This window comes from Chiloscyllium plagiosum, unplaced genomic scaffold, assembly GCF_037043375.1.
Source record: "Chiloscyllium plagiosum isolate Xiang-an unplaced genomic scaffold, Cpla_swu_hap1 HiC_scaffold_5, whole genome shotgun sequence".
In the NCBI taxonomy this organism is placed as follows: Eukaryota; Metazoa; Chordata; class Chondrichthyes; order Orectolobiformes; family Hemiscylliidae; genus Chiloscyllium; species Chiloscyllium plagiosum.
Genome location: NW_028270143.1, coordinates 86,041,332 through 86,067,167, shown reverse-complemented (window position 1 = coordinate 86,067,167; position 25,836 = coordinate 86,041,332). Strand labels below are relative to the sequence as shown.

Genomic DNA, 25,836 nt, shown 5'->3' with positions numbered 1-25,836 from the left:
AGTTCATCTGCCTTCCCTTTTAGGCCCCTTGCATTGAAATAAATGCAGTTTAATCTATTAGTCCTACCTTGTACCTGCCTGCCCTGACAGTTGAGAACTCGTTTCTGTTCTCAACTGTACCAATCTTAGGTTGATCTTTTTCCTCACCATCTCCCTGAGTCCCACACCCCCACCTTACGAGTTTAAATCCTCCCGAGCAGCTCTAACAAATCTCCCTGCCAGTATATTAGTCCTCTTCCAATTTAGATGCATAGAATTTGCTCTTCTCACCTTAAGAATATGCTCCCTAGTTTTGAACTCGTCCATCTTAGGGGTATGACCTTTGCTATCTACTTTATCTATGCTGTGCATGATTCTGTAAACTTCTATAAGATCAACACTCAACATCCAATGCTCCAATGTAAAAAAGTCACAGACTATTTTAATGACCACATCATGAGCCTCTGTCGGATCCTCCCATATCCGACAGAGATTTACCTGTATTCATCTACTGTGGTCATCGACCGTGTCCGTCGTTCTTGATGTGGTCTCCTGTACATTGGGGAGACAGCATGCCAACTTGTGGAATGTTTCAAAGAACTTCTCTGGGACACAGTCACTAATCAACTCTACCGGCCTGTGGCCAACCACTTCATCTCCCCCTCCCACTCCGCCAAGGACATGCAAGTCCTTGGCCTCCTCCACCGCCACCTTACGTCTGAAGGAAGAAAGCCTCATCTTCCGCCTTGGGATCCTCCAACCACATGGAATCAAATTCACCAGTTTCCTCATTTCCCCTGCCCCCACTTTATCCAACCCTCTAACTTGGCACTGCCCTCTTTAACTCTCCGACCTGTCTATCTCCCTTCCCACCTATCCGCACTACCCTCCTCTTTGACTTATTGCCATACCGCCCCCCCATCTTCAACTTCCTATCACATTCCCAGCTACCTTCCCCCCAGCCCCACCCCCCACCCATTTATCTCTCAGCCCCCTTGGTCCTCCACCTCATTCCTGATGAAGAGCAAATGCATGAAGTGTCAACATTCCTGCTCCTCGGGTGCTGCCTGACAGGCTGTGCTTTTCCAGCACACATTTTCTGTCATTTTCACCTCTGAGCTCAATTTTTTTAGATTAGATTACTTACAGTGTGGAAACAGGCCCTTCGGCCCAACAAGTCCACACCGCCCTGCCGAAGCGCACTCCACCCGTAACACTACGGGCAATTTAGCATGGCCAATTCACCTGACCTGCACATCTTTGGAGTGTGGGAAGCCCCGGAGGAAACCCACGCAGACACAGGGAGAATGTGCAAACTCCACACAGTCAGTCGCCTGAGGCGGGAATTGAACCCGGGTCTCTGGCGCTGTGAGGCAGCAGTGCTAACTGCTGTGCCACCGTGCCGCCCATGAATTTTGTGGATCCTCTCCACTGCATGGACCTTTTTAATTGATCTCCAATATTCTCCCTCTACCAGCTTCTTCCTTCTGGTTTCTTACCCGCATCTGATCTTGTTGGAGTTCTGAAGAAGGATTATAGGGACTTCAAACATTAATTCTGTTTCTCTCTCCCCAGTTGCTGCCAGTTGATTTCTCTAGTACTTTCTGTTTTTATTTCAGATCTCCAGCATCCATATTACATTGCTTTTAAGGAAATGCACATATTGTCTTCACTTTTCTGAAAGTCTTAGAAGGTATCATTTTAGTGGGACATGATACTGAGTCATAGAGCTTTAACAGCACAGAAAGAGCCCCTTTGGCTCTTCTCACCTGCACTGGTCATCAAACATTCATCTATTCTAATCCCATTTTCCAGCACTTGGCTCTTAGCCTTGTATGTTCCAGCATATCAAGTGGTCATCTATGTACCTCTGAAATATCTTAGATGCTGTCACCTGTACTATCACTTCAGGCAGTGAGTTTCAGTTTCTAACAAACACATTTATGTAAATAATATTTTCTTCAAATCTCCTCTAAAAGTCCTGCTCTTTCTTTTAAAACTGTGCCCCCTCTCCTAAAGGAAACTGTTTCTCCCTATTTACTTTGCTGATGCCCCTCAGAACATTGTATACGCTAATCAGATTCCCCCTCAGCCTCTCTGCTCTAAGGAAAACGAGTCTGGACAATAGACAATAGGTGCAGGAGTAGGCCATTCAGCCCTTCGAGCCTGCACCGCCATTCAATATAATCATGACTGATCATTCCTAATCAGTATCCTGTTCCTGCCTTATCTCCATAACCCTGGATTCCACTATCTTTGAGAGCTCTATCAAACTCTTTCTTAAATGAATCCAGAGAGTGGGCCTCCACTGCCCTTTGGGGCAGAGCATTCCACACAGCCACCACTCTCTGGGTGAAGAAGTTTCTCCTGAGCTCTGTCCTAAATGGTCTACCCCGTATTTTTAAGCTGTGTCCTCTGGTTCGGCATTCACCCATCAGTAGAAATATGCTTCCTACTGCTAGAGTGTCCAATCCTTTCATAATCTTATACGCCTCAATCAGATTCCCCTCTCAGTCTTCGAAACTCAAGGGTATACAAGCCCAGTCGCTTCAGTCTTTCAGTGTAAGGTAATCCTGCCATTCCAGGGATTGACCTCGTGAATCTACGCTGCACTCCCTCAATAACCAGAATATCTTTTCTCAAATTTGAAGACCAGAACTGCACACAGTACTCCAGGTGTGGTCTCACCAAGGCCCTGTACAGCTGCAGAAGCACCTCTTTGCTTCTATACTCAATTCCTCTTCTTATGAAGGCCAGCATGCTATTAGCCTTCCTCACTACCTGCTGTACCTGCATGCTTGCCTTCATTGACTGGTGTACAAGAACACCCAGATCTCTCTGTACTGCCCCTTTACATAAATTGATTCCATTGAGGTAGTAGTCTGCCTTCCTGTTCTTGCCACCAAAGTGGATAACCATACATTTATCCACATTAAACTGCATCTGCCATGCATCTGCCCACTCACTTAACTTGTCCAGGTCACCCTGTAATCTCCTAACATCCTCATCACATTTCACCCTGCCACCCAGCTTTGTATCATCAGCAAATTTGCTAGTGTTATTGCTGATACCATCTTCTATATCATTAACATATATTGTAAAAAGCTGCGGTCCCAGCACGGATCCCTGGTCACTGCCTGCCATTACGAAATGGAGCCGTTTATCACTACCCTTTGTTTCCTATTAGCCAACCAATTTTCAATCCAATCTAGTACTTTGCCCCCAATACCATGCGCCCTAAGTTTACTCACTAACCTCCTGTGTGGGACTTTATCAAAAGCTTTCTGAAAGTCCAGGTACACTACATCAACTGGATTTCCCTCGTCCAACTTCAGAGTTACATCCTCAAAAAATTCAAGAAGATTAGTCAAGCATGATTTCCTCTTCATAAATCCATGCTGACTCTGTCCTATCCTGTTACTACTCTCCAGATGTGCAGTAATTTCATCCTTTATAATAGACTCCAGCATCTTTCCCACCACTGAGGTCAGACTAACTGGTCTATAATTTCCTGCTTTCTCTCTCCCACCTTTCTTAAAAAGTGGTATAACATTAGCCACCCTCCAATCCTCAGGAACCGACCCCGAATCTATTGAACTCTGGAAAATAATCACCAACGCATCCACGATTTCCTGAGCCACCTCCTTCAGTACCCTGGGATGCAGACCATCAGGCCCCGGAGACTTATCAACCTTCAGACCTAACAGTCTCTCCAACACCTGGCAAATATAAATTCCCTTAAGTTCAGGTCCTTCAGCCACTGTTACCTCAGGGAGATTGCTTGTGTCTTCCCCAGTGAACACAGATCTGAAGTACCCATTTAATTCCTCTGTCATTTCTTTGTTCCTAGTAATATATTCCCCTGTTTCTGTCTTCAAGGGCCCAATTTTTGTCTTAACCATTTTTTTGCCTTGCACATACCTAAAAAAACTTTTACTATCCTCCTTAATATTCTTGGCCAGTTTACCTTCGTACCTCATTTTTCCTCTGCGTATTTCCTTCTTAGTAATCCTTTGTTGCTCTTTAAAAGCTTCCCAGTCCTCAGTTTTCCCACTTATCTTAGCTATGTTATACTTTTTCTCTTTTAACTTTATATGTTCCTTTACTTCCCTCATCAGCCACAACCGCCCATGCCTCCTCCTGGGATCTTTCTTCCTTTTAGGAATGAACTGATCCTGCAACTTCTGCATTATACACAGAAATATCTGCCATTGTTCCTCCACGGTCATCCCTGCTAAGGTATTGCACCATTGAACTTTGACCAGCTCCTCCCTCATAGCTCCATAGTTCCCTTTATTCAACAGAAGTACTGTCACTTCCGACTGTACTCTCTCCCTCTCAAATTACAGATTGAAGCTTATTGTATTATGGTCACTACTTCCCAATGGCTCCTTCACTTCGAGGTCTCTGACCAATTCTGGTTCGTTACACAATACCAGATCCAGAATTGCCTTCTCCCTGGTCGGCTCCAGCATCAGCTGCTCTAAGAATCCATCTCTGAGGCACTCCACAAAGTCTCTTTCTTGAGGCCCAATACCATCCTGATTCTCCCAGTCTACCTGCATGGTAAAATCCCCTGACATCTTCACGACAGGCCAATTTCAGCTCCTGATTTAACTTACATCCGACATCCAGACTACTGTTTGGGGGACATCTAGCCTATCTAGTCTCTCAGGCAACATTCCCATGAGTTCTGATGAATTGATTCCGGACTAAAAATGTTAACTCTCCTTTCTCTTCACAAATGCTGTAAGATCTGCTGAGCTTCTCCAGCAATTTGTTTTGTTTAACATTCTGGTGAATCTCTTCTGCACAATCTCCAGTGCAATCACATTTTCCCTACAGTGGTGACCAGAACTGCATATTGTACTCCAGCTGTGGCCTAACTGATGTTATCATAGTCTCCTTGTTTTTGTATTCAATGCATTGTCAAATATCCCAGGCACTTCCTTAATCACCTTGTCTACTATTCTGCCACCTTCAAGGATGCATGGACATGCATCTTCAGAAATGACATTAAATCCATTTTTAAAAATAGTCAAGAACATATTTCTGAATGCCTCCACATCTTATTCATTGAAGATCTTAGTGTCTGCAGAACATAGGCAAGCTTAATCATGCTCTCCAATTTCAATGACATAATTTTCTCCAGACCTGGAACATTCAGGCAGTACCATTCCTAAATTAGAGAGCTGTGGGCTCAGAATCCAACCCAGCAAATAGAGGCACATAGTACAGAATAGCAAGGGAGTAAATTCCAGATAGTATTAATTAATAGATAAATCATCTTAAAACAGAGAGAAAGAATGTGTAATTACACATAGGAAAGACAGAGAAAGGAAGGAAGTGAATTTGTGTACATACACTATTTGGAGGAGAAAGTGAGGTCTGCAGATGCTGGAGATCAGAGCTGAAAATGTGTTGCTGGAAAAGCGCAGAAGGTCAGGCAGCATCCAGGGAACAGGAGAATTGACGTTTCGGGCATAAGCCCTTCTTCCTGAAGAAGGGCTTATGCCCGAAATGTCGATTCTCCTGTTCCCTGGATGCTGCCTGACCTGCTGCGCTTTTCCAGCAACACATTTTCAGCTACATACACTATTTCACAAACTCGAGATGTTTTTTGGCATTCCAGAGCCAAGGTGTTATTTTGGAGAATATGAACTGCTGCAATCTATGAAAAGGTGGTTCAGCCAATTTTCACAAAACGCCTTGTCTGATCAGAGCTAAACAACACCAGGAGAACTCTCTGAATGTTTATTTTCAAATAGTGCCATGGGATCCTTTACATCTACCTTACAGGACAGTCATAGTTTTGTTGAAATAGCTGAGAGACAGCTGGGTGGACAGAGCAGCACTCCCTTGCTAGCTTGTACTATATGCTCCACTTGGACCTGGAACCCACAGCTTTCTGATTCAGGGTTGAGTACGCTACCTCAGACTGAGGACCAAGGCTGGCCTCTGTAACGCGCCTTCATTATGGTAGATGGATGTGTACTGGAGTAGATGTCCATGGTGAAAAGGAGGCATTGGGGGCCAGGGAACCAAAACTCATGGAGGAGGTGGAGGGCATGGATGGTGTCTCAAATGTATGTGGGGAGTTCCTGGACTAAGGGGCCAGGATGGTATGCAGAGATAAGGACTGTCTCCTAAAGTTGGTCAAAGGGATTAGAAATGAGATTTCTGGTGGTCTGTCTACTGAAAATCAAGGTGGGGTTGGGGTTTATCAGGAATGTTTGTGGGGTAGGGATTGGAGGCAGCCTGCTGGGATGTAGAGGGAATTGACTTTCGGTGGGATGTTACTCATGCCCCTCTACACATTAACAGCACAGAGGTGGAACAAGTGTATCAAGCTCCTGGGAGTGGTCAACAACAAGCTTTCTTGGACTCTTCATGTGGATGCAGTGGTTACAAAGGCCCAACAACGTCTCTTCTTCCTCAGGCAGCTGAGGAAACTTGGCATGATGGCGAATACCCTTGGCAACTTTTATAGGTGCACCATCAGAAGCATTCTGTCTGGATGTATCACTACCTGTCTGGATGTATCACTAACTGTACCATTCAAGATCGAAGACACTTGCAGAGAGTGGTGAACTCGGCCCAGACAATCACAAAGGCCAACCTCCCATCCATAGAATCCATCTACCAGGCCCGCTGTCAAGGAAAGGCCGCCAGCATTCTTAAAGATCCATCCCATCCTGGCAATGTTTTTCTACAAACTCTAGCATTGGGGAGATGGTACAGAAGTCTGAACACACGCACCGGCCGGTTTTGCAACAGTTTCTCCCACTGCAACTCCCAGGTCATTTCCTCTGCCCTGAAGCTCTTCAACCATGTCGTGAAACAAACTCGCTACCACAGCCACATTTGCTTCCTCAGTGCCTGCCTCCGTAACCAACTCATCCCACACGGACTCCAGACCACCTTTAAACCAGCAGAGTTCGGCAAACTTCCAGCTCAGCACTGTCCCCATGACTTGTCCGGACTTGTCCGACTGCCTAGCTCCTTTTCCACCTATCCACTCCACCCTCTCCTCCCTGACCTATCACCTTCATCTCCTCCCCCACTGTACTCTATGCTACTCTCTTCCCACCCCCACCCTCCCTTAGCTTATCTCTTCATGCTTCAGGCTCACTGCCTTTATTCCTGATGAAGGGCTTTTGCCCGAAACGTCGATTTCAAAGCTCCTTGGATGCTGCCTGAACTGCTGTGCTCTTCCAGCACCACTAATCCAGAAACAGTTTCTATCCTACTGTTGTTAGAGTACTGAATGGACTCACAAACTCTTAACATTTGCCTGTACCTGTGTTTTGTCGCTGTTTACCTATTATTTACTATCTATGCTACTTAACTGTGTGATCTGCCTGTATTGTTCGCAAGACAAAGCTTTTCACTGCCTCCGTATACGTGACAATAAATTCAATTCAATTCAACGGAGGGAAGTTATCATCGATCACATTATATCGGGTTACAATTAGGAAATTCAATTTCCACAACACTGGTGCAACGGTAAGTTTGACTACCAGCCTGTCCTCGGATGCTGCCTGAATTGCTGTGCTCTTCCAGCACCACTAATCCAGAATCTGGTTTCCAGCATCTGCAGTCATTGTTTTTACCAGTTTAAAGTCGCAACGCGCTGTAGTCACCTTCTCTTGCCTGTTTTTACATTGCTGACTACTGCCAGGTTTTGCACACAGCACCAGAGCGATATCAGATTGATTGGGAAAGGGATCAAACGGTGCTCAATCTAACTAGCGCGCACCCAATCAAATCTTCCGAGAGACCAGTCGAACCGCGCGAATATCCAAGCGTTTGAACTCTGAAGTCCACGTTGCAGCATATTGTTTTGCTGGTTTTGGCTCAGGCGAGCATAGAATACTATATACAAAAATAAACCCTTTGACATGTCTCTTGAGTTGGTGCCGAATCATCTCTGGCCGCTCACTCCGAATTGACAGTAAAAGAAAATTTACAGTACACGAGCATCTTAAAATCAGTATTGAGAAATGCACTATCTGTATTAAAAACGAAAGTCTTGACATTCGGAGTGTCAGTGTGGACTTGTTGGGTCAAATGGCCTGTTTCCACACTGTGGGGATTCTATGATGATTTATATGATTTTAGCTTCAGAACCAATGGAATTGCTCGAAAGGCATAAAATCGCACATTTCAAACCAGATCCTGTGCAACCATTAAAACAAACACTACTGAGCATTCTGAAGCACATTCGCATCAAAGGGCAGAGCAGTCCTTTTTATTTTGTAGCTGGAAAAGCGAACCTCCAGATCACAGGGTGGAAATTTCCACTTCAACCTGCAGCCCAGTGAATTTTAGCGGATGGTTGCTCAGTGCAGACTCAGATCCCAGCAAACCAAGATCAGCTCCCACCCTACCTACCCGTCAGTGTATAAACATGTCGTGGCCCCTGACGACTCTTCGATGCGATGAGAGCTTTGGGAAAGTTTTTGCTGAAGAAAACTTTGGGAAAACGAGCGACGAAGCCAGCGGCCATGGTTATCAATATACCGTCCCCGCAGCCCTCGCCTTGGTCATCTGCCCGCCCACAAACCCAGCTCGCTGACGTCGGCTGTTACAAACATCTTACAAACAGCGTGTCAAAGGGTATGACCACCCACCTACCCACACCCCCCCAGGCCAGTCAGCCCCCACTGCCAAGTGAAGGGCCGACAATAGTGGTTGTAAAACATTACACTAACCCTTCTCGGCTACAAAAAGAATGCGGTCAGTATCGGTGTGCATGTTTAAACGTGCGTTGTTGTTGAACCCTTTCGCTGCCATTAGGCAAGCAATTGCTGTAAACAAAGGCAGACAGCACTAAAGAGTTGCATTTGCTCAAGATACCTCTTATCTCTGACAGCCAGTTCGATCTTGCTAGAAAATCGTTGGTAGTTTGGAGGAGACAGAGTTCCATCAACATTTATTTTACTCAGGCATAATTTAGCTTTACCAGTCCTTTTTGCACACGAATACTGGTTCAGTAAATGGAAGGACCCCTTACAGAAATGGAATTTGAATATAAAACCGCACTAATAGAAACCCAATGAAAACAACCAATGCTGGATATCACAGCGGGTCAGGCAGCAACCATGGAGAGAGAGCTGGAAATGTGTTGCTGGAAAAGCGCAGCAGGTCAGGCAGCATCCAGGGAACAGGAGAATCGACGTTTCGGGCATAAGCCCTTCTTCAGGATTCCTGAAGAAGGGCTTATGCCCGAAACGTCGATTCTCCTGTCCCATTGGATGCTGCCTGACCTGCTGCGCTTTTCCAGCAACACATTTCCAGCTCTGATCTCCAGCATCTGCAGACCTCACTTTCTCCACCATGGAGAGAGAGCATGCTAACGTTTCCTAGTCTGGATGACTTTCCATCAGAGCTGAACTGAAGTATGGAATAGACAGTATTTGCTATTGTTTGAGAGGAGAGGCGAGGAGGGGAGGGGGGGGGGGGGGCGCGGTGGCAGTGGTAGGGTGTAGACTGCTGGTGAAGAAAATATGTTGATAGTTCAGATTAAGTGATCACAATGTGAGAGTAGTGTGTCTAACTGCCAGACTGGAAAGAGAAGACAGTCCCACTGGGGTGGGGGAGGAGAGAGAAGACACTGTGACAGAATATAAGGGGCAAAGATAAAAGAAAGGGGAGAAATGGAAGTCGGTTCACAATTTGAAGGCGTTGAACTCAATTTAAGTCCAGAAGGCTGTAAAGTGCATAGTCTGAACATGAGATGTTGTTTCTCTAGTTTGCTCTGTGATGTAGGATGCTGAGGACAGACAAGTGGGCATCCGAGCCCACAGTCTTTTCAGGTGAAGCAGCATTTCACCTGTACCTCTTACAATCTTGCGTTGTAGTCACTGACGAAGAGTCATCCAGACTCGAAACGTTAGTTTGCTCTCTCTCCATGAATGCTGTCTGATCTGCTGTGATTTCCAACATTTGTTGTTTTCAGTACAGATTCCAGCATCTGCAGTAATTTGCTCCTACATTGTGTTTAACCGACTGCCATGTCTCTTCGAGGAATGCCTACCTTGAAGAATTGAATTGAATTGAATTGAATTTATTGTCACATGTACCGAAGCACAGTGAAAAGCTTTGTCTTGCGAGCAATATAGGCAGACCACATAGTTAAATAGCATAGGTTTGCTGTTTAACTATTTTGCTGTTGTTTACCTATTATTTACTTAACAGCAAAATAAAAACACAGGTACAGGCAAATGAGAAGAGTTTGTGAGTTCATTCAGTATTCTAACAGTAGGGTTGAAACTGTTTTGAAACTGGCTGGTGGTTGTGTTCAGGCTTCGGTACCTTCTCCCCAATGGTAGAGGTTGTAGGAAAGCATTGCCAGGGTGGGATGGATCTTTGAGAATGCTGGCAGTCTTTCCTTGACAGTGGGCCTGGATTCTATAGATGGGAGGTTGGCCTTTGTGATTGTGTGGGCCTATTTCACCACTCTCTGTAATTGTCTCTGATCTTGAATGGTACAGTTGCCATACCAGGTAGTGATACATCCAGACAGAATGCTCTCAGTGGTGCACCTATAAAAGTTGGCAAGGGTATTTGCCTTCATAGCAAATTTTCTCAGCTGCCTGAGGAAGAAGAGACATTGTTGGGCCTTTGTAACCAGTGCATCCACATGAAGAGTCCAAGAAAGCTTGTTGTGGATGACCACTCCCAGGAGCTTGACACTCTCCACTCGTTCCACCTCTGTGCTGTTAATATGTAGGGGGGGTATGAGTAACATCCCGCCGAAAGTCAGTAGTGAGTTCCTTGGTTTTGCTCTTTCCTCTGACAGGAATTTCGATTGCCTCTTTAAATCTTTGTTCTTTCCATTTCACTGCTGGTGTTCCACAAGGTGTTTGCCAAAACCCGCTTCTATAGCCATGTTTCCCTTCTCAGCAACTACCAATGACTCAGAACGACCCTGCATGGATTTCAATTCAAGTTTCACCCTTCGTGTTTCGAATCCACCCAGGAGTACAAGTATCTCCAGGACATACAGTATTCTTCAAACTGCTGCTCCCATTGCATCCTGGGATCCACAATCAATGCCATGCGTCATCATATATGCACACATGACTCCACTCTACAGCAATATTGACTCATTCTCTTTCAAAGCTGCATGGTTCCCCAGTCACACATTATCCTTCACCTCGTACATTGCCTCAACAAAAGACTTTTTCTTTGGCACATCAAGGCACACGAGCTCCAGCAACATATGCACTCCAACATCCGTCCTGCAGGCCATCCTTTGGCAGTCATCACTTTCCGGCCCCCAGATGCCATCATTTTCTGTCTCCTCGAGGCCACTTCCCCTAACCCCAGCCCTTGCCATGTTTTCACCATACCGCCTGACCTTCCTGTTTCAGAGTCTGAACATACTGTCCTCAGCAAAGGATTCAGCCTCATATCTTTAAGGGACCACCTTAATAAATTTCAAGCTCGTCATTATGTTGAACTGTTTTTGCTCCATCTCTACCCTCACTTCATCAGGCAGGATTCCACCCATCCACGCTCCCCACATCCCTCCTCGGCAGTTCCACTGATCCCACTTGTTCCACCTCTGTGCTATTAATGTGTACGGGGGGCATGAGTAACATCCTGTCGAAAGTCAATAGTGAGTTCCTTGGTTGTGCTCTTTCCTCTGACAGGAATTTTGATTGCCTCTTTCACTGTGTACATCTTTGTTGCTTTCCATTTCACTGCCTCCAGTATTCACCCTCTACTTGGACCCCTTCCCCCGGCTTCTTATTTGCCCTCGATCTCTCCATTGAAAGCTGCCGACATGACATCAACTGTCTCAATTTCTCTGCTCCTCTCACCCATTCTAACCTTTATCCTTCTGAAATTGCAGCACTTAACTCTCTTAGTTACAACCCTAACCTTGCTATCAAACCCAACAACAAAGGTGGTGCCACTGTAGTTTGGTGCACTGAGCTTTACCCTGCGGAGGCTCAAAACTATCTCTCGGACACTTCTTCCTACTGCCCCCGGATTATGACCCCACATCCAAACATCAAGCCATTGTTGCAGACCTGTCATTGACCTCATTACCTCCAGAGATCTTACCCCCATTGCCACCAACCTCGTAGTCTCTCAACACCAAACTGCCTGTTTCTACTTCCTTCCCAAAATCCACAAATCAGACTGCACCCAGTAGGCCCATCATATCAGCCTGTCCTGCCCCATTGAGCTCATTTCCTCCTAACTTGACTCCATCCTCTCTCCACTTGTCCAGACCTTGCTGACCTACATTCGCGATTTCTCGGATGGGCACTCCACCATATTGACAATTTACAGTTCCCCTGACCCTAATTGCTTCCTGTTCACCATGGATGTCCAATCCCTCAATACCTCCATGCCCCACCAGGACAATCTGCAAGCTCTCAGCTTTTTCCTTGACCAGAGACCTGAGCACTCCCCATCCCCCACCATTTTCCTCTGCCTAGCTGAATTGGTCTCTCACTGAACAATTCCTCCTTTAATTCATCTCACTTCTGGTAAGTCAAACAAGTGACTATGGGCACCTTTTGGGTCCCAGTTATGACTGCCTGTTTATGGGGGTATGTGAAACAATCCTTGTTCTAATCCTACACTGGCACCCTATCGAACTCTTATCGATACATCGGTGACCAATTTGGTGCAGCTTCATACTCCTGCCAGGACGTTGAAAGATTTGTTCATTTTGCCTCGAATTTCCACCCCTCTATAACTTTCACATCATCCATTTCCGACACATCCCTTCCTTTCCATTGACCTCTCTGTCTCCATTTTCGGGAATAATCTGTCCACTGCCATCCACTACAAAGCCTCTGACTCCCATAGCTACCTTCACCACAACTCTTCCCACCCACATCCTGCAAGGATTCTATCCCACTCTCCCAGTTCCTTCGCCTGTGTCGCATCAGTTCGGATGATGCCACCTTCCAAAACAGAGCTTCATCCGTAACCATAGTTTCCCGCCCACTGTGGTTGACGTGGCCTTCAACAGCATCCAATCTATCACACGTGCTTCCACCCTTTCCCCTTCCCATCACTCTCAACACCGTGATCAGGTCCCTCTTGTTCTTATTTTTCATCACACCAGCCTCTGCATTCAAAGGATCATTCTCCACCATTTCAGCCAACTCCAGTAGAATGACACCACTAAACACATCTTCCCCTCACTCCCCCGTCTGCATTTTACAGGGATCATTCCCTCCTGGACACCTGAGTCCATTCCATGACCACCAACACCAAACCCCCTTCTCATGGTACCTTGCCATGCAACACCTGCCCCTTCACCTCCTCCCTGCTCGCCATCCAAGGGCCTAAATAGTCTTTCCAAGTGAAGCAGCATTTCACCTGTACCTCCTCCACTCTTGTGTATTGTGTTCACTGCACCCAATGTGGCCTACCCTACATTGGAGAAACCAAACGCAGACTGAGTGGCCACTTTGCAAAACACCTCCAGTCTGTACACAAGCATGACATGGACCTTCCTGTAGCTGGCCAATTTAACACAGCATCCTGCTCGCATGCCCAATTATCTGTCCTTAGCAAGCTGAGCTCCAGTGAATCACAGTGCAAACTGGAGGAACAACATCTCATCTTCCGACTAGACACTTTACAACCTTCTGGACTTAATATTGAGTTCAACATCTTCAAATTGTGAACCAAGACAAGGATCTTGGGTAATCCAAGATGGAGGATGGGAAAAATTTCTGGCTGTAACATGTGCTCCTTTTTGAGGTATTTTAGGTGTTAGAGGTGATTTCCTCAAATTCCAGGAGCAGCAATTACTGTTTTATATGTTGTTGCATTGTTCTGGAACTTTGGGGGAAAAAAAAGTCAAAACGACAGCACTTTTAAAAGGGAGAAGAACAGATAAAGGAAGCACGTGGGGAGGTCAGTGGGGGTGGTGGGGGCGAGAGAGAGAGAGAATGAAACCCACATTGCTAACTGTCAGAGGTAGCAGTTACTATCTTTGCTGTTGAATTCATGTATCGCTGGACATCAGAGTGCCTCTGGGAAAATTAAAAAACAGTCAAATTCACAACTGATCTTGGAGGAACCTGTCTGGGAGTGGTCACTTAAAATAAGTCTGCAGTAGTGAGTAGAGTGAGTTCATTCTTGATTATATGTTTTATTAAGCTATGTCTCTTGATTAAGCTTAAAATATAAGCCATATGTACTAATTTAACCTGAAGCAGTGTTTTGTAGAGGAATAAGACAGTGCTATTTTCTGGGTCTGTAGATTCAAAGAAGCAAAAATGGCCTTTAGTAGAGTGATATGCTCTTCTTGTTGGATGTGGGAGTTTAGGGAGAGTTTATGGATTACTGAGGATTATATCTGCAATAAATGCCGTTGGTTGCGAATCCTATCAGATTGAATGGATCGGTTGGAGAGGCAGTTAGCAGCAATGAGGAATTTACAACAGCAAGGGGATATGATGGATGGCAGTTATAGGAAGGGGGCAAAATCTCAGATACAGTCACATAGATGGGTTAACTCCAGGAAAGGTAAGAGATAGGCAGGTAGTGCAGGAGTCTTGTGTGGCTGTCCCCATTTCAAACAGGTATGCTGTTTTGGAAAACGTAGAGGGTGATGGATTCTCAGGGGAATGTAGCACGAACAGCCAAGTTTCTGGTATTGAGACTGGCTCTAATGTAGTGAGAGGTACATCAGGTTTCAAGCGATCGATTGTGTTAGGGGAGTCTCTAGTCCGAGGTACAGACAGACATTTCTGTGGCCAACAGCGAAAAATCAGAATAGTGTATTGCTTCCCTGGTGCCAGGATCAAGGATGTCTCGAAGAGGGTGCAGAATGTTCTAAAGGGGGAGAGGGACCAGCAGGAGGTCATTATACACATTGGAACCAACGACATAGGAAGGGAAAAGGTTGAGATTCTGCAGGGAGATTACAGAGAGTTAGGCAGGAATTTAAAAAGGAGGTCCTTGAGAGTAGTAATATCTGGATTACTCCTAGTGCTACAAGCTAGTGAGGGCAGGAATAGGAGGATAGAGCAGATGAATGCATGGCTGAGGAGCTGGTGTATGGGAGAAGGATTCACATTTTTGGATCATTGGCAGCTGTTTTGGGGTAGAAGTGACCTGTACAAGATGGATGGATTGCACCTAAATTGGAAGGGGACCGATATACTGGCAGGGAAATTTACTAGAACTGCTCGGGACGATTTAAACTAGTAAGGTGAAGGGGGTGGGACCCAGGAGCTAATGAGGAAAGATTTAAATCTGAGACTGGTACAGTTGAGAATAAAGGTGAGTCAAACAGTCGGGGCAGGCAGGGACAAAGCAGAGAACAAGGTAGGACTGATAAATTAAGCTGCATTTTTTTCCATGCAAGAGGCCTAACAAGGAAGTTAGATGAACTCAGGGCATGGTTAGGAACATTGGACTGGGATAGCATAGCAATTACAGAAACATGGCTCAGGGATGGACAGGACTGGCAGCTTAATGTTCCAGGATACAAATGCTACAGGAAGGATAGAAAGGGAGGCAAAAGAAGAGGGGGAGTGGCGTTTTTGATAAAAGATAGCATTACAGCTGTACTGAGAGAATATATTCCTGGAAATACATCCAGGGAAGTTATTTGGGTGGAACTGAGAAATAAGGAAGGGATGATCACCTTATTGGGATTGTATTATAGTCAGAGGGAAATTGAGAAACAAATTTGTGAAGAGATCTCAGTTATCTTTAAGAATAATAGGGTAGTTATGGTCGGGGATTTTAACTTTTCAAACATAGACTGGCACTGCCATAGTGTTAAGGGTGGAGAAGAATTTGTTAAGTGTCTACAAGAACATTTTCTGACTCAGTATGTGGATGTACCTACTAGAGAAGGTGCAAAACTTGACTTACTCTTGGGAAATAAGTAAAAACAATGACTGCAGATGCTGGAAACCAGATTCTGGATCAGTGGTGCTGGAAGAGCACAGCAATTCAGGCAGCATCCGAGGACAGGCAAAATCGACGTTTCGGGCAAAAGCCCTTCATCAGGAATAAAGGCAGAGAGTCTGAAGCGTGGAGAGATAAGCTAGAGGAGGGTGGGGGTGGGGATAGAGTAGCATAGAGTACAATAGGTCAGTGGGGGAGGAGATGAAGGTGATAGGTCAGGGAGGAGAGGGTGGAGTGGATAGGTGGAAAAGGTGCCTTCCACATCCATCAAGGTTTTATCTGCAAATCCACTAATATCATTTATTGTATCCGTTGCTCCCGATGCGGTCTCCTCTACATTGGGGAGACTGGGCGCCTCCTAGCAGAGCGCTTTAGGGAACATCTCTGAGACACCCGTATCAATCAACCAAACCGCCCCGTGGCCCAACATTTCAACTCCCCCTCCCACTCTGCCGAGGATATGGAGGTGCTGGGCCTCCTCCACCGCCGCTCCCTCACCATCAGACGCATGGAAGAAGAACACCTCATCTTCCGCCTCGGAACACTTCAACCCCAGGGCATCAATGTGGACTTCAACAGCTTCCTCATTTCCCCTTCCTCCACCTCATCCTAGTTTCTAACCTCCAGCTCAACACTGTCCCCTTGACTTGTCCGGACTTGTCCGACCTGCCAAACTCCTTTTCCACCTATCCATTCCACCCTCTCCTCCCTGACCCATCACCTTCATCTCCTCCCCCACTGACCTATTGTACTCTATGCTAATCTATCCCCACCCCCACCCTCCTCTAGCTTATCTCTCCACGCTTCAGGCTCTCTGCCTTTATTCCTGATGAAGGGCTTTTGCCCGAAACGTCGATTTTGCCTGTCCTTGGATGCTGCCTGAATTGCTGTGCTCTTCCAGCACCACTGATCCAGAATCTTGGGAAATAAGGCAGGGCAGGTGACTGAGGTGTCAGTGGGGCAGCACTTTGGGGCCAGTGATCATAATTCTATTAGTTTCAAAATAGTGATGGAAAAGGATAGACCAGAACTAAAAATTGAAGTTCTAAATTGGAGGAAGGCCAATTTTGATATTAGGCAAGAACTTTCAAAAGCTGAATGGGCATAGATGTTCACAGGTATAGGGACGACATATTTGTTTTCAGGACAGGTTACAGCATCTGCAGTAATTCGCTCCAAATATAAACCCAAGTCCACTCTCTACTGTGAGCAATATACAGCACTATTAAAAGTTAAAGTAAGTTACCTTGTTAGATAATAATTATTAGTAGTATCTTCATTTTATGAACTGCAAATAGAAAAAGAAACATCACAGTTTTTGTTGTAGAGGCAAGTTACTACAGATGCTGGAATCGGTCCTGACAACAAAAGAAATGCTGGAGATTACAGCAAGCCAGGCAGCAACCATGGAGAGACAGCAAGCTAATATTTTGAGTCCAGATGACTCTTTATCAGAACAACAATTCTTGTCCAGTTGATACATAGTTAATGATGGAAACCCAATCCAATGCAAAAGGTGAGATTCACAGAATATGTTTGTTGGAGAAATACACCTGCATACATATCTTGCTTTTGAATCTTTTGAAGCTATCACCCCTGAAGGTTTCACAATTAAGGGTATTGCAGATCAAAATGGTCTACTTCAGTGCATTATGTACTCATGAGGCAAAAAAAAGATTTCCTGAAATTTATGATGGTGTTCCAATTTTTCTGCTGCCCTAGACTTTCTAGGTGATAGAAGTTGAGGGTTTAGAAGGCACTTCACAGAGCCATGATGAGTTGTTGCAATGAAGAAAGTGAATGTTGCAGGTGGTGGATGGGATGCCAATCAAACAGGCTATTTTGCCTTGGATTGTGAGAAACATTTTGAGCATTGTGGGTGCTGTACCCATCCAGGCAAGTGGACAGTATTCCATCACACTGGAGTTACTTGCTTCTTATCAGTTCAAGGCTGGACATTGTATAGGTCTTGCCATATATGGAAACGCACTGCTTCAGCACCTGAGAAATCGAGCCTGTTACTGAAAATTGTGCAATCATCAGCAAACGTGTGTGATGGAAGGGAAAACTCATCAACATCATCGTCGGCTGTGCTTTGCAGATGAGGGTGACTCTCTTCCACTCTCAGGGTGAGTCTGTAGGTGGCTATACAGACTGATACAGCTACTAGAGGCTCTGTTACACTTGGGCAGGTGGTGGTCACGAAGGGGTGAGTGGGGCATTGGTGTGGCATTGAGCTCCTTTTGCTGTTTTCACCTGACGGCAAGAGTCGAGGTGCTCGATGGCTTCCTGAATGCACCTCCTCCACTTTGAACAGTCTTGGGCCAGTGATTCCCAGGAATTTGTGGTAATGCCCCACTTTGCCATTGAGGCCTTGACGGTATCACTGAAGCACTTTCCCAGTCCTCCTGGAGCTTGTATGCCATTTTGAAGCTGGGAGCAGGGCACCTGCTTGGGGAATCTTGTGTCAATCTTGCAGATGACGTGTCCAGCCCATTGTAGCTGATCAAGGGTGGTCAGTGCCTCGATGCTGGGGATTTTGGCCTGGTTGAGGATGCCGGTGTTGGTGTATCTTTATTCCCAATGGATTCACAGGATCCTGCGTAGGCAGCATTGGTGCTCCAGTGCCTTGAGGTGGCTGCGTAGACAGTCCACATCTCACAGCCATATAGGAGGACAGGAACGACCACAGTTCTGTAAACCATGATCTTGGTGTTGGATCTGATGTAGAGAAGGCCATCCACCAGCTTAAGAGCAACAAGACTGCTGCAGCAGATGGTATCCCTGCTGAGGCATTGAAGTGCAGAGGCAAAAAGCTCCTGCTGCAGCTACACACCCTTGCCTGTCTTATCTGGAAGGAGGATAGAGTCCCAGGAGAGTTCCGAGATGCCACAGCCATAAGTATTTTCAAAAAAGGGAATCAGTCTGACTGTGGTAACTACAGGGTAATCTCCTTGCTGTTGACCATTGAAAAGCCATGGCACTGTCAATTGGGAAACATTATGGAGCATCCTTCCCCGCTTTAGGTGCACCATAAAGTTGGTCATCATCCTTCGCCTACTCCACAGCAACAAGGAAAGACTACAGTTCAAACAAAATCCTTTGGCCATAAAAGGTGGATATCAAAGTGAATTTTTTAACTTGATGGCACACTCATTTATGTGCTTCCTGATCTTCCACACACTCATCCCACAGTCTCAGAGCTCTTTCTTCTTATTTGTCTATATCTATCCTTTTCACTTAAGAGTCATAGAGGTGACTCTTCAGTCCAACTCATCCATGCCAACCAAATATCCTAAATTAATCTAGTCCCATTTGCCAGCACTTGGCCCATATCTCACTAAATCCTTTCTATTCATTTACCCATCCAGGTGCTTTTTGAATGTTGTAATTGAACCAGCTTCCACCACTTTCTTTGGTAGCTCATTCCATACATACCACCCTGTGCGTGAAAAAGTTGCCCCTAAGATCCCTTTTAAATCTTTCCCCTCTCACTTTAAACTTATGCCCTCTTGTTTGGACTCCTCCACCCCAGGAAAAAGACCTTGAGTATTTAGTCGATTCAAACTCTCCCTGTAGTTTAGACCCTCCAATCCTGGCAATATCTTTGTTAATCTATTCTGAATGCTTTCAAGATTCACAACATCCTTCCTATAACATAGAGACCAGAATTGCATGCAGTATTCCAATTGTGGCCTAACTGATGTCCTGCACAGCTCCAACATGATCTCCCAACTTCAATACTCAGTGCTCTGACCAATAAAGGCAAACACACCAAATGCCTTCTTCACTATCTTATCTACCTGTGATTCCACTTTCAAGGAATTATGAACGTGCACTCCAAGGTCTCTTTGTTCAGCAGCCCCACCCAGGACCTTACCATTAAGTGTGTAAGTCTGAATGCACGCAGTATAAGGTAAATGTGCTTATGGCGCAGATCGAAATTGGCAGGTATGATGTGGTAGGCATGCAGTGGGATTTGGCTGAAGGGGGATCAGGATTGGGAGCTGAATATTTGAGGACATACATCCTTTTGAAAAGACAGGCAGGTGGGCAGAGGGCGTGGGGGTTGCCTTATTTGTAAGAAATGACATTAAATCAATAGTAAGAGAAAAAGCAGGGTCAGATGGGATCTATGTGGGTTGAATTGAGGAACCACAAACGTAAAAAAAAACAGTTGGAGTTAGATACAGGCCTCCAAACAGTAGTCAGGAGTGGGGTACAAGATACACCAAGAGATAGAAACGATGTATAGGAAAGGCAAAGTTACAGTGATCATCAGGGATTTCAAAATGCATGTGGACTGGGAAAATCAGGTTGGTAGTGGATGGCAAGAAAAGGAATTTGTGGAGATGCCTTTTTGGAGCAGCTTGTGGTGGGGCCCACTAGGGAACAGTCAATACTGAATTTAGTGTTGTGCAGTGAGGCAGACTTGATAAGAGAGCTTAAGGTGAAGGAACTCTTAGGAAGCCATGATCATAATATAATAGAATTTACCTTGCAATTTGAGAGGGAGAAGATAGAATCAGAGGTAATGGTATAACAGCTGAATAAAGGCAACGATAGAGGCATGAGGGAGGAGCTGGGTAGAACTGACTGGGAGAGGAGCCTCATGGGAAAGACAGTGGAACAGCAATGGGAGGGGTTTCTTGGAGTAACTCAGGAGACACAGCAGAGATTCATTCCTTGGAAAAAGAAGTGTGATAAGAGAGGATGAGGTAAGCATGGCTGACTAGGGAAGTCAGGGAAAGCATAAAAGCAAAAGAGAAAGTATACAATGTGGCGAAGGGCAGTGGGAAACCAGAGGTTTGGGAAGCTTACAAAGACCAGAGTGTAGTGCTAGAAAAGCACAGCAGGTCAGGCAGCATCTGAGGAGCAGGAGAATCAAGGTTTGAGGCAAAAGCCCTTCATCAGGAATGAGGGTTCCTAATGAAGGGCGTTTGCCCAAAACATCAATTCTCCTCCTCCGATGCTGCCTGACCTGCTGTGCTTTTCCAGCACTACACTCTGATGTTTGTAAGTTTCCCAATCCTCTGGTTTCCCACTGCCCTTCTGATCTCCAGTATCTGCAATCCTCATTTTCTCTAACCTTACAAAGACCATCAGAGGGCAACAAAAAAAAATAAGGGGGGAGAAGATTAAATATGAGTGTAAGCTAGCCAGTAGTATAAAAGAGGACTGTAAGAGTTTCTTTCGATATATAAAGGGCAAAAGAGAGGCAAAAGTGGATATTGGACCACTGGAAAATGACACTGAAGAGATAGTAGTGGGGAACAAGGAAAGGGCTGAGGAACCGAGTAATTACTTTATGTCAGTCTTCACAGTGGAAGACACGAATAATATCCCAAAATTCAAGACAGTGAAGGGGCAGAACTGTGTGTGGTGGCCATCACCAAGGAGAAAGTGTTCAAAAAACTGACTGGCAGGAAGGTGGATAAATTAACTGGACCAGATGGACGACACTCCAGGGTTTAGATTAGATTCCCTACAGTATGGAAATAGGCCCTGCAGTCCAACAAGTCCACACCCACCCGCCAAAGAGTAACCCACCCAGACCCATTCCCCTAGCCTATATTTACCCCTGACTAATGCACCTAACACTATGGGCAATCTAGCACACCCAATTCACCTGACATCTTTGGAGTTTCAGAGGAAACCGGGGCACCTGGAGGAAACTCACTTAGACACGGGGAGAATGTGCAAACTCCGCACAGATTGCCTGAGACGGGAATTGAACCTGGGAGTTCTGAGGGAGATAGCTGAAGAGATAGTGGAGGCATTAGTGGTGATCTTTCAGGAATCACTAGAGTCAGGAAGGGTCCCAGAGGACAGGAAAATCGCTAACATGACACCCTTGTTTAAAAAGGCAATAAGGCAAAAGACAGAAAATTACAGACTGATTTGACTCACCTCAGTTGTGGGTAAGATATGGAATCCATTGTGAAGGATGAGATTTCTGGATACTTGGAAGTGTGGTAAAATAGGGCAAAGTCCGCATGGCTTCATCAAGGGGAGGTCATGCCTGACAAATCTGCTGGAATTCTTTGAGGAAGTAGTGAGCAGGTTAGATCAAGGACAGCCAATGAGCTGCCAGAGGATCTAACCTTGCTAACCAGTCTACCATGAGGAATCTTGTCAAATGCCTTTCTGAGGTCCAGATAGGTCACGTCCACCATTCTGCCCTCATCACTCCTCTTCATTACTTCTTCAAAAATCTCAATCATGTTAGTGAGATATGATTTCCCACCACAAAGCCATGTTGACAACCCTAATCAGTCGTTGCCTTTCCAAATGCATATAAATCCTGTCCCTCAGGATTTCCTCCAACAACTTGCCCACCACCAACATCAGGCTCACCGGTCTATGGTTTCCTGGCTTTTCCTTACCTTTCCCAGTGTAATAACTCACTCATTCTCTTGCTGACCTATACCCTCTCAATTCAGGTGCTTCTATATCCAGCTTACCCAATGAGTCTTTCCGAAACGATTTGATTACCTGTCCAGATCAAATGCTTCCCAGTCTACCTGCACATCTGTTTAAGCCACATTAGCTTTCTCGCTCATTCATTCATGTACTCCAAGTGCTTTCCAGTTTCAGTTTTCACACTGATTGTCACAGAGTCATAGTGATCTACAGCACGTAAAAGATCTTTTAGTTCATCACATCTGTGCCTGACAAGAACAATCATCTAACTATTGTAATCCCATTTTTCAGTACTTGGTCCATAGGCTTGTACACCTTGGCATCGCAAGTGCACACCTAAATACTTCTTAAATATTTTGAAGGTTTCTGCCTCTACAACCTTTACTGGCAGTGAGGTCCAGATCCCCTCCATTATCTGGATGATGTTTTCCTCACATCTGCTCTAAATCTTCAGTCCCTTCCTTTAAATCTATGCCTCCTGATGTTGATCCTTCCACCCTGTCTATGTCCTTCGTAATTTAAAAAATCTCAATCATGTCTCCTCTTAATCTCCTTTCCTTTAAGGAAAACAATCCCAGTCTATCCAATTTCTCTTCATAACTGAAACTCTCTAGTCTAGGCAACTGATAAATCTCTTGTGCAACCTCTCCCATGTTATCATATCCATCCCATAAAATGGATTTCAGAACTGCATACAATTTCCAGCTGTAGCTTAACCATGGCGTCATGGCTATATCTCATGGCATCTCTTGCTATGTGAGCTTCTAGTTCAATTGCTAAATTGTGCCAAGGGAGGTCACATCATCACTAGAATTGTTTTTATGTCATTTTTAGACCAACACTATAATGAGTTTGGGAGCTGAATTGTTCTTGATGAACCCATATTCAGCATTGGTAAGCAGATTATTGGTCAGTAAGTGTTATGGACCAGGTCTGACCCCTCAAACCATTTTTAAGCAGGTAGCCCTGACAGTAACTTTTCTCTTTCTTTTAGGTAAGTGTATGGTGGATATTCCCAGAGTAAATTAGCTGGTCTGACTGCCAAGTTTTAAACAAACAATGTATTCGCAAAATTATGGAATGAAACACAAAGAACAGAAAACAGAATACCGGACAACTTGTCCTATCCAAAAACCCGACTGACTATCCCGACTTAATGCTGTTGTTCCGAAAATACTTGCAATAGTCCCAATAAGCATATCTCTTAGCACAAAGAGTAAAAATGAAACAAATAGAGCTTATAGGCTTGACGCTAGAGGGAGAGAATACCCGGCTGGACTTGCCCCAGCAGCCTTTCTTCACACTCACTGCTGCTGAACTGAATCAAAAACTCTAATCTAAATGAAGGCTAGCTACACAGCTAGCTGGCTACTCCCCTTTGGTTATACTGGATTTTTCAAGAGATGAAAGCCTTAGGCCAGAGGCATTATCTGTTGGCGGTAAACAGAAAGGGCCCCAATAAACCTTTCAAACCCAGCCTAGTTGGAGCCTGGCCAATTACCCGCTCTCTGGAACAAAAACGCAAGAGCATAGTAACCTTGTAAAAAGACCAACATTATGACACGATTTGGAGATGCCGGTGTTGGACTGGGGTGTACAAAGTTAAAGCTGAAAATGTGTTGCTGGAACAGCGCAGCAGGTCAGGCAGCATCCAGGGAACAGGAGAATCGACGATTCGGGCATAAGCCCTTCGTCAGGAATGAGGAAGGGCTTATGCCTGAAACGTCGATTCTCCTGTTTCCTGGATGCTGCCTGACCTGCTGCGCTGTTCCAGCAACACATTTTCAGCTCTGATCTCCAGCATCTGCAGACCTCACTTTCTCCTCCTGTACAAAGTTAAAGTACAAATATGTACATTTTTAACATTATGACAGTAAGTGATGGTACTGCTGATAACTCTCCCATCACACAATTGATCAACTATTTAAAAATCACTCCGAGTTCCACTGCTGTCATTTTGAAAGTTCTACCCATCTTTTTACATGACTGTGGGATTGAGACCTGTTTTAAAAAATTCTCAAGGTCAGGTTCGTAGGAGAGTAGTCTGACACAGAACAAACGACCAAGAGGCGAGTCTGCTAGAATATGGGCATTTTATTCCCCGCAGCGTCGCCACAACCAGGTCTCATACTTACAACGGGTCTGGCTTATACTCACTCTACATGTTACCGGAACTGGGAGCCGTCAGTTCTCGTAGAGCGGTTGCCAACAACCCACGCTCGGCGGTTAAACGTAACCCCGGAGCAGACTCACCGAACTGGAGACTTTTCCAGCTGATATACTCTTTTCCAGATGTAAACATTCATGTGAACAGCAGAGCAAGGCTAAAAAACACATTCCATTCTGGTTACATACAGATAAGAAGATTCACACGGGGAGGTGTGTAATAAGATTCACACGGGACTAAGCAACACCTCCATTCCGGTTAGATTCACACATGTATTGGGACATAATTTTTAACCGTTTCACCACATTCCACTGCTTGGAATTTTACACCACATTCCACTGCTTGGCCCAATACATGTGTTACATTATGCTTAATTCAGTTCAATTCGTTTCAGTTAATTTTAGTTCAGTCAATTCAGTGTAGTTCAATTCAGCTCAGTTCAGGTCTGTTCAGTTCAATTCAATTGTGTTCAATTCAGTTCCGTCCATTTCAATTCAATTTAGCTCAGTTCCATTTTGTTCCGTTCAATTTGATTCACTTCAGTTCCACTCAGTTCAGTTCAGTTCAATCCCATTCAATTCTGTTAACTCCGCTTCAGCTTTTTGGACATGCCCACATCCTCCGCTGTACCCCAGGCAAGGGGTTCTTCGGCAGGACTGGGATCCTCTCAAGGGTGGACAGCAGCGACCCTGGGGTTCCTCCGGTCGCCCCCCACCATTTCTCAAACAAACTGCCACGTACATGCCCACATCCATGCCATCCCGGGACGGTCGGGACCTCCACAGTTTGTTCTTCTGGTTTCTTAGTCTTTTTCCAAAACATTGTTCTGTATCAAAATCTCTCCTCAATTGCGATTGACCCTGCTCGACTACGCCAAAATGTTTTAAAAAATTCTCAAGGTCAGGTTCGTAGGAGAGTAGTCTGACACAGAACAAACGACCAAGAGGCGAGTCTGCTAGAATATGGGCATTTTATTCCCCGCAGCGTCGCCACAACCAGGTCTCATACTTACAACGGGTCTGGCTTATACTCACTCTACATGTTACCGGAACTGGGAGCCGTCAGTTCTCGTAGAGCGGTTGCCAACAACCCACGCTCGGCGGTTAAACGTAACCCCGGAGCAGACTCACCGAACTGGAGACTTTTCCAGCTGATATACTCTTTTCCAGATGTAAACATTCATGTGAACAGCAGAGCAAGGCTAAAAAACACATTCCATTCTGGTTACATACAGATAAGAAGATTCACACGGGGAGGTGTGTAATAAGATTCACACGGGACTAAGCAACACCTCCATTCCGGTTAGATTCACACATGTATTGGGACATAATTTTTAACCGTTTCACCACATTCCACTGCTT

General features: G+C 45.2%; 1 protein-coding gene and 1 long non-coding RNA gene across 3 annotated transcripts in view; one reads left to right on the top strand and one right to left on the bottom strand.

Moving 5' to 3' along the window:
- Positions 1–8,515, bottom strand: part of msrb2 (methionine sulfoxide reductase B2) — a 60,050-nt gene extending 51,535 nt beyond the window's left edge. Inside the window, exon 1 of the mRNA XM_043690452.2 lies at positions 8,374–8,515. Coding sequence (XP_043546387.1) covers positions 8,374–8,488 — 115 coding nt within the window. The 5' untranslated portion in view covers positions 8,489–8,515. The remainder of the gene's footprint in view (positions 1–8,373) is intronic.
- LOC148149971 (uncharacterized) overlaps positions 1–25,836 on the top strand; it is a 63,587-nt gene that overhangs the window by 13,152 nt on the left and 24,599 nt on the right. The window contains exon 1 of one of the 2 annotated variants that reach the window (XR_015757240.1): positions 8,662–8,718. The exons of the other annotated variant lie outside the window; for it this stretch is intronic. This is a non-coding gene — a long non-coding RNA (uncharacterized LOC148149971). Of the gene's footprint in view, positions 1–8,661; positions 8,719–25,836 lie in introns of those variants that run through there. 2 annotated transcript variants of the gene reach the window in all.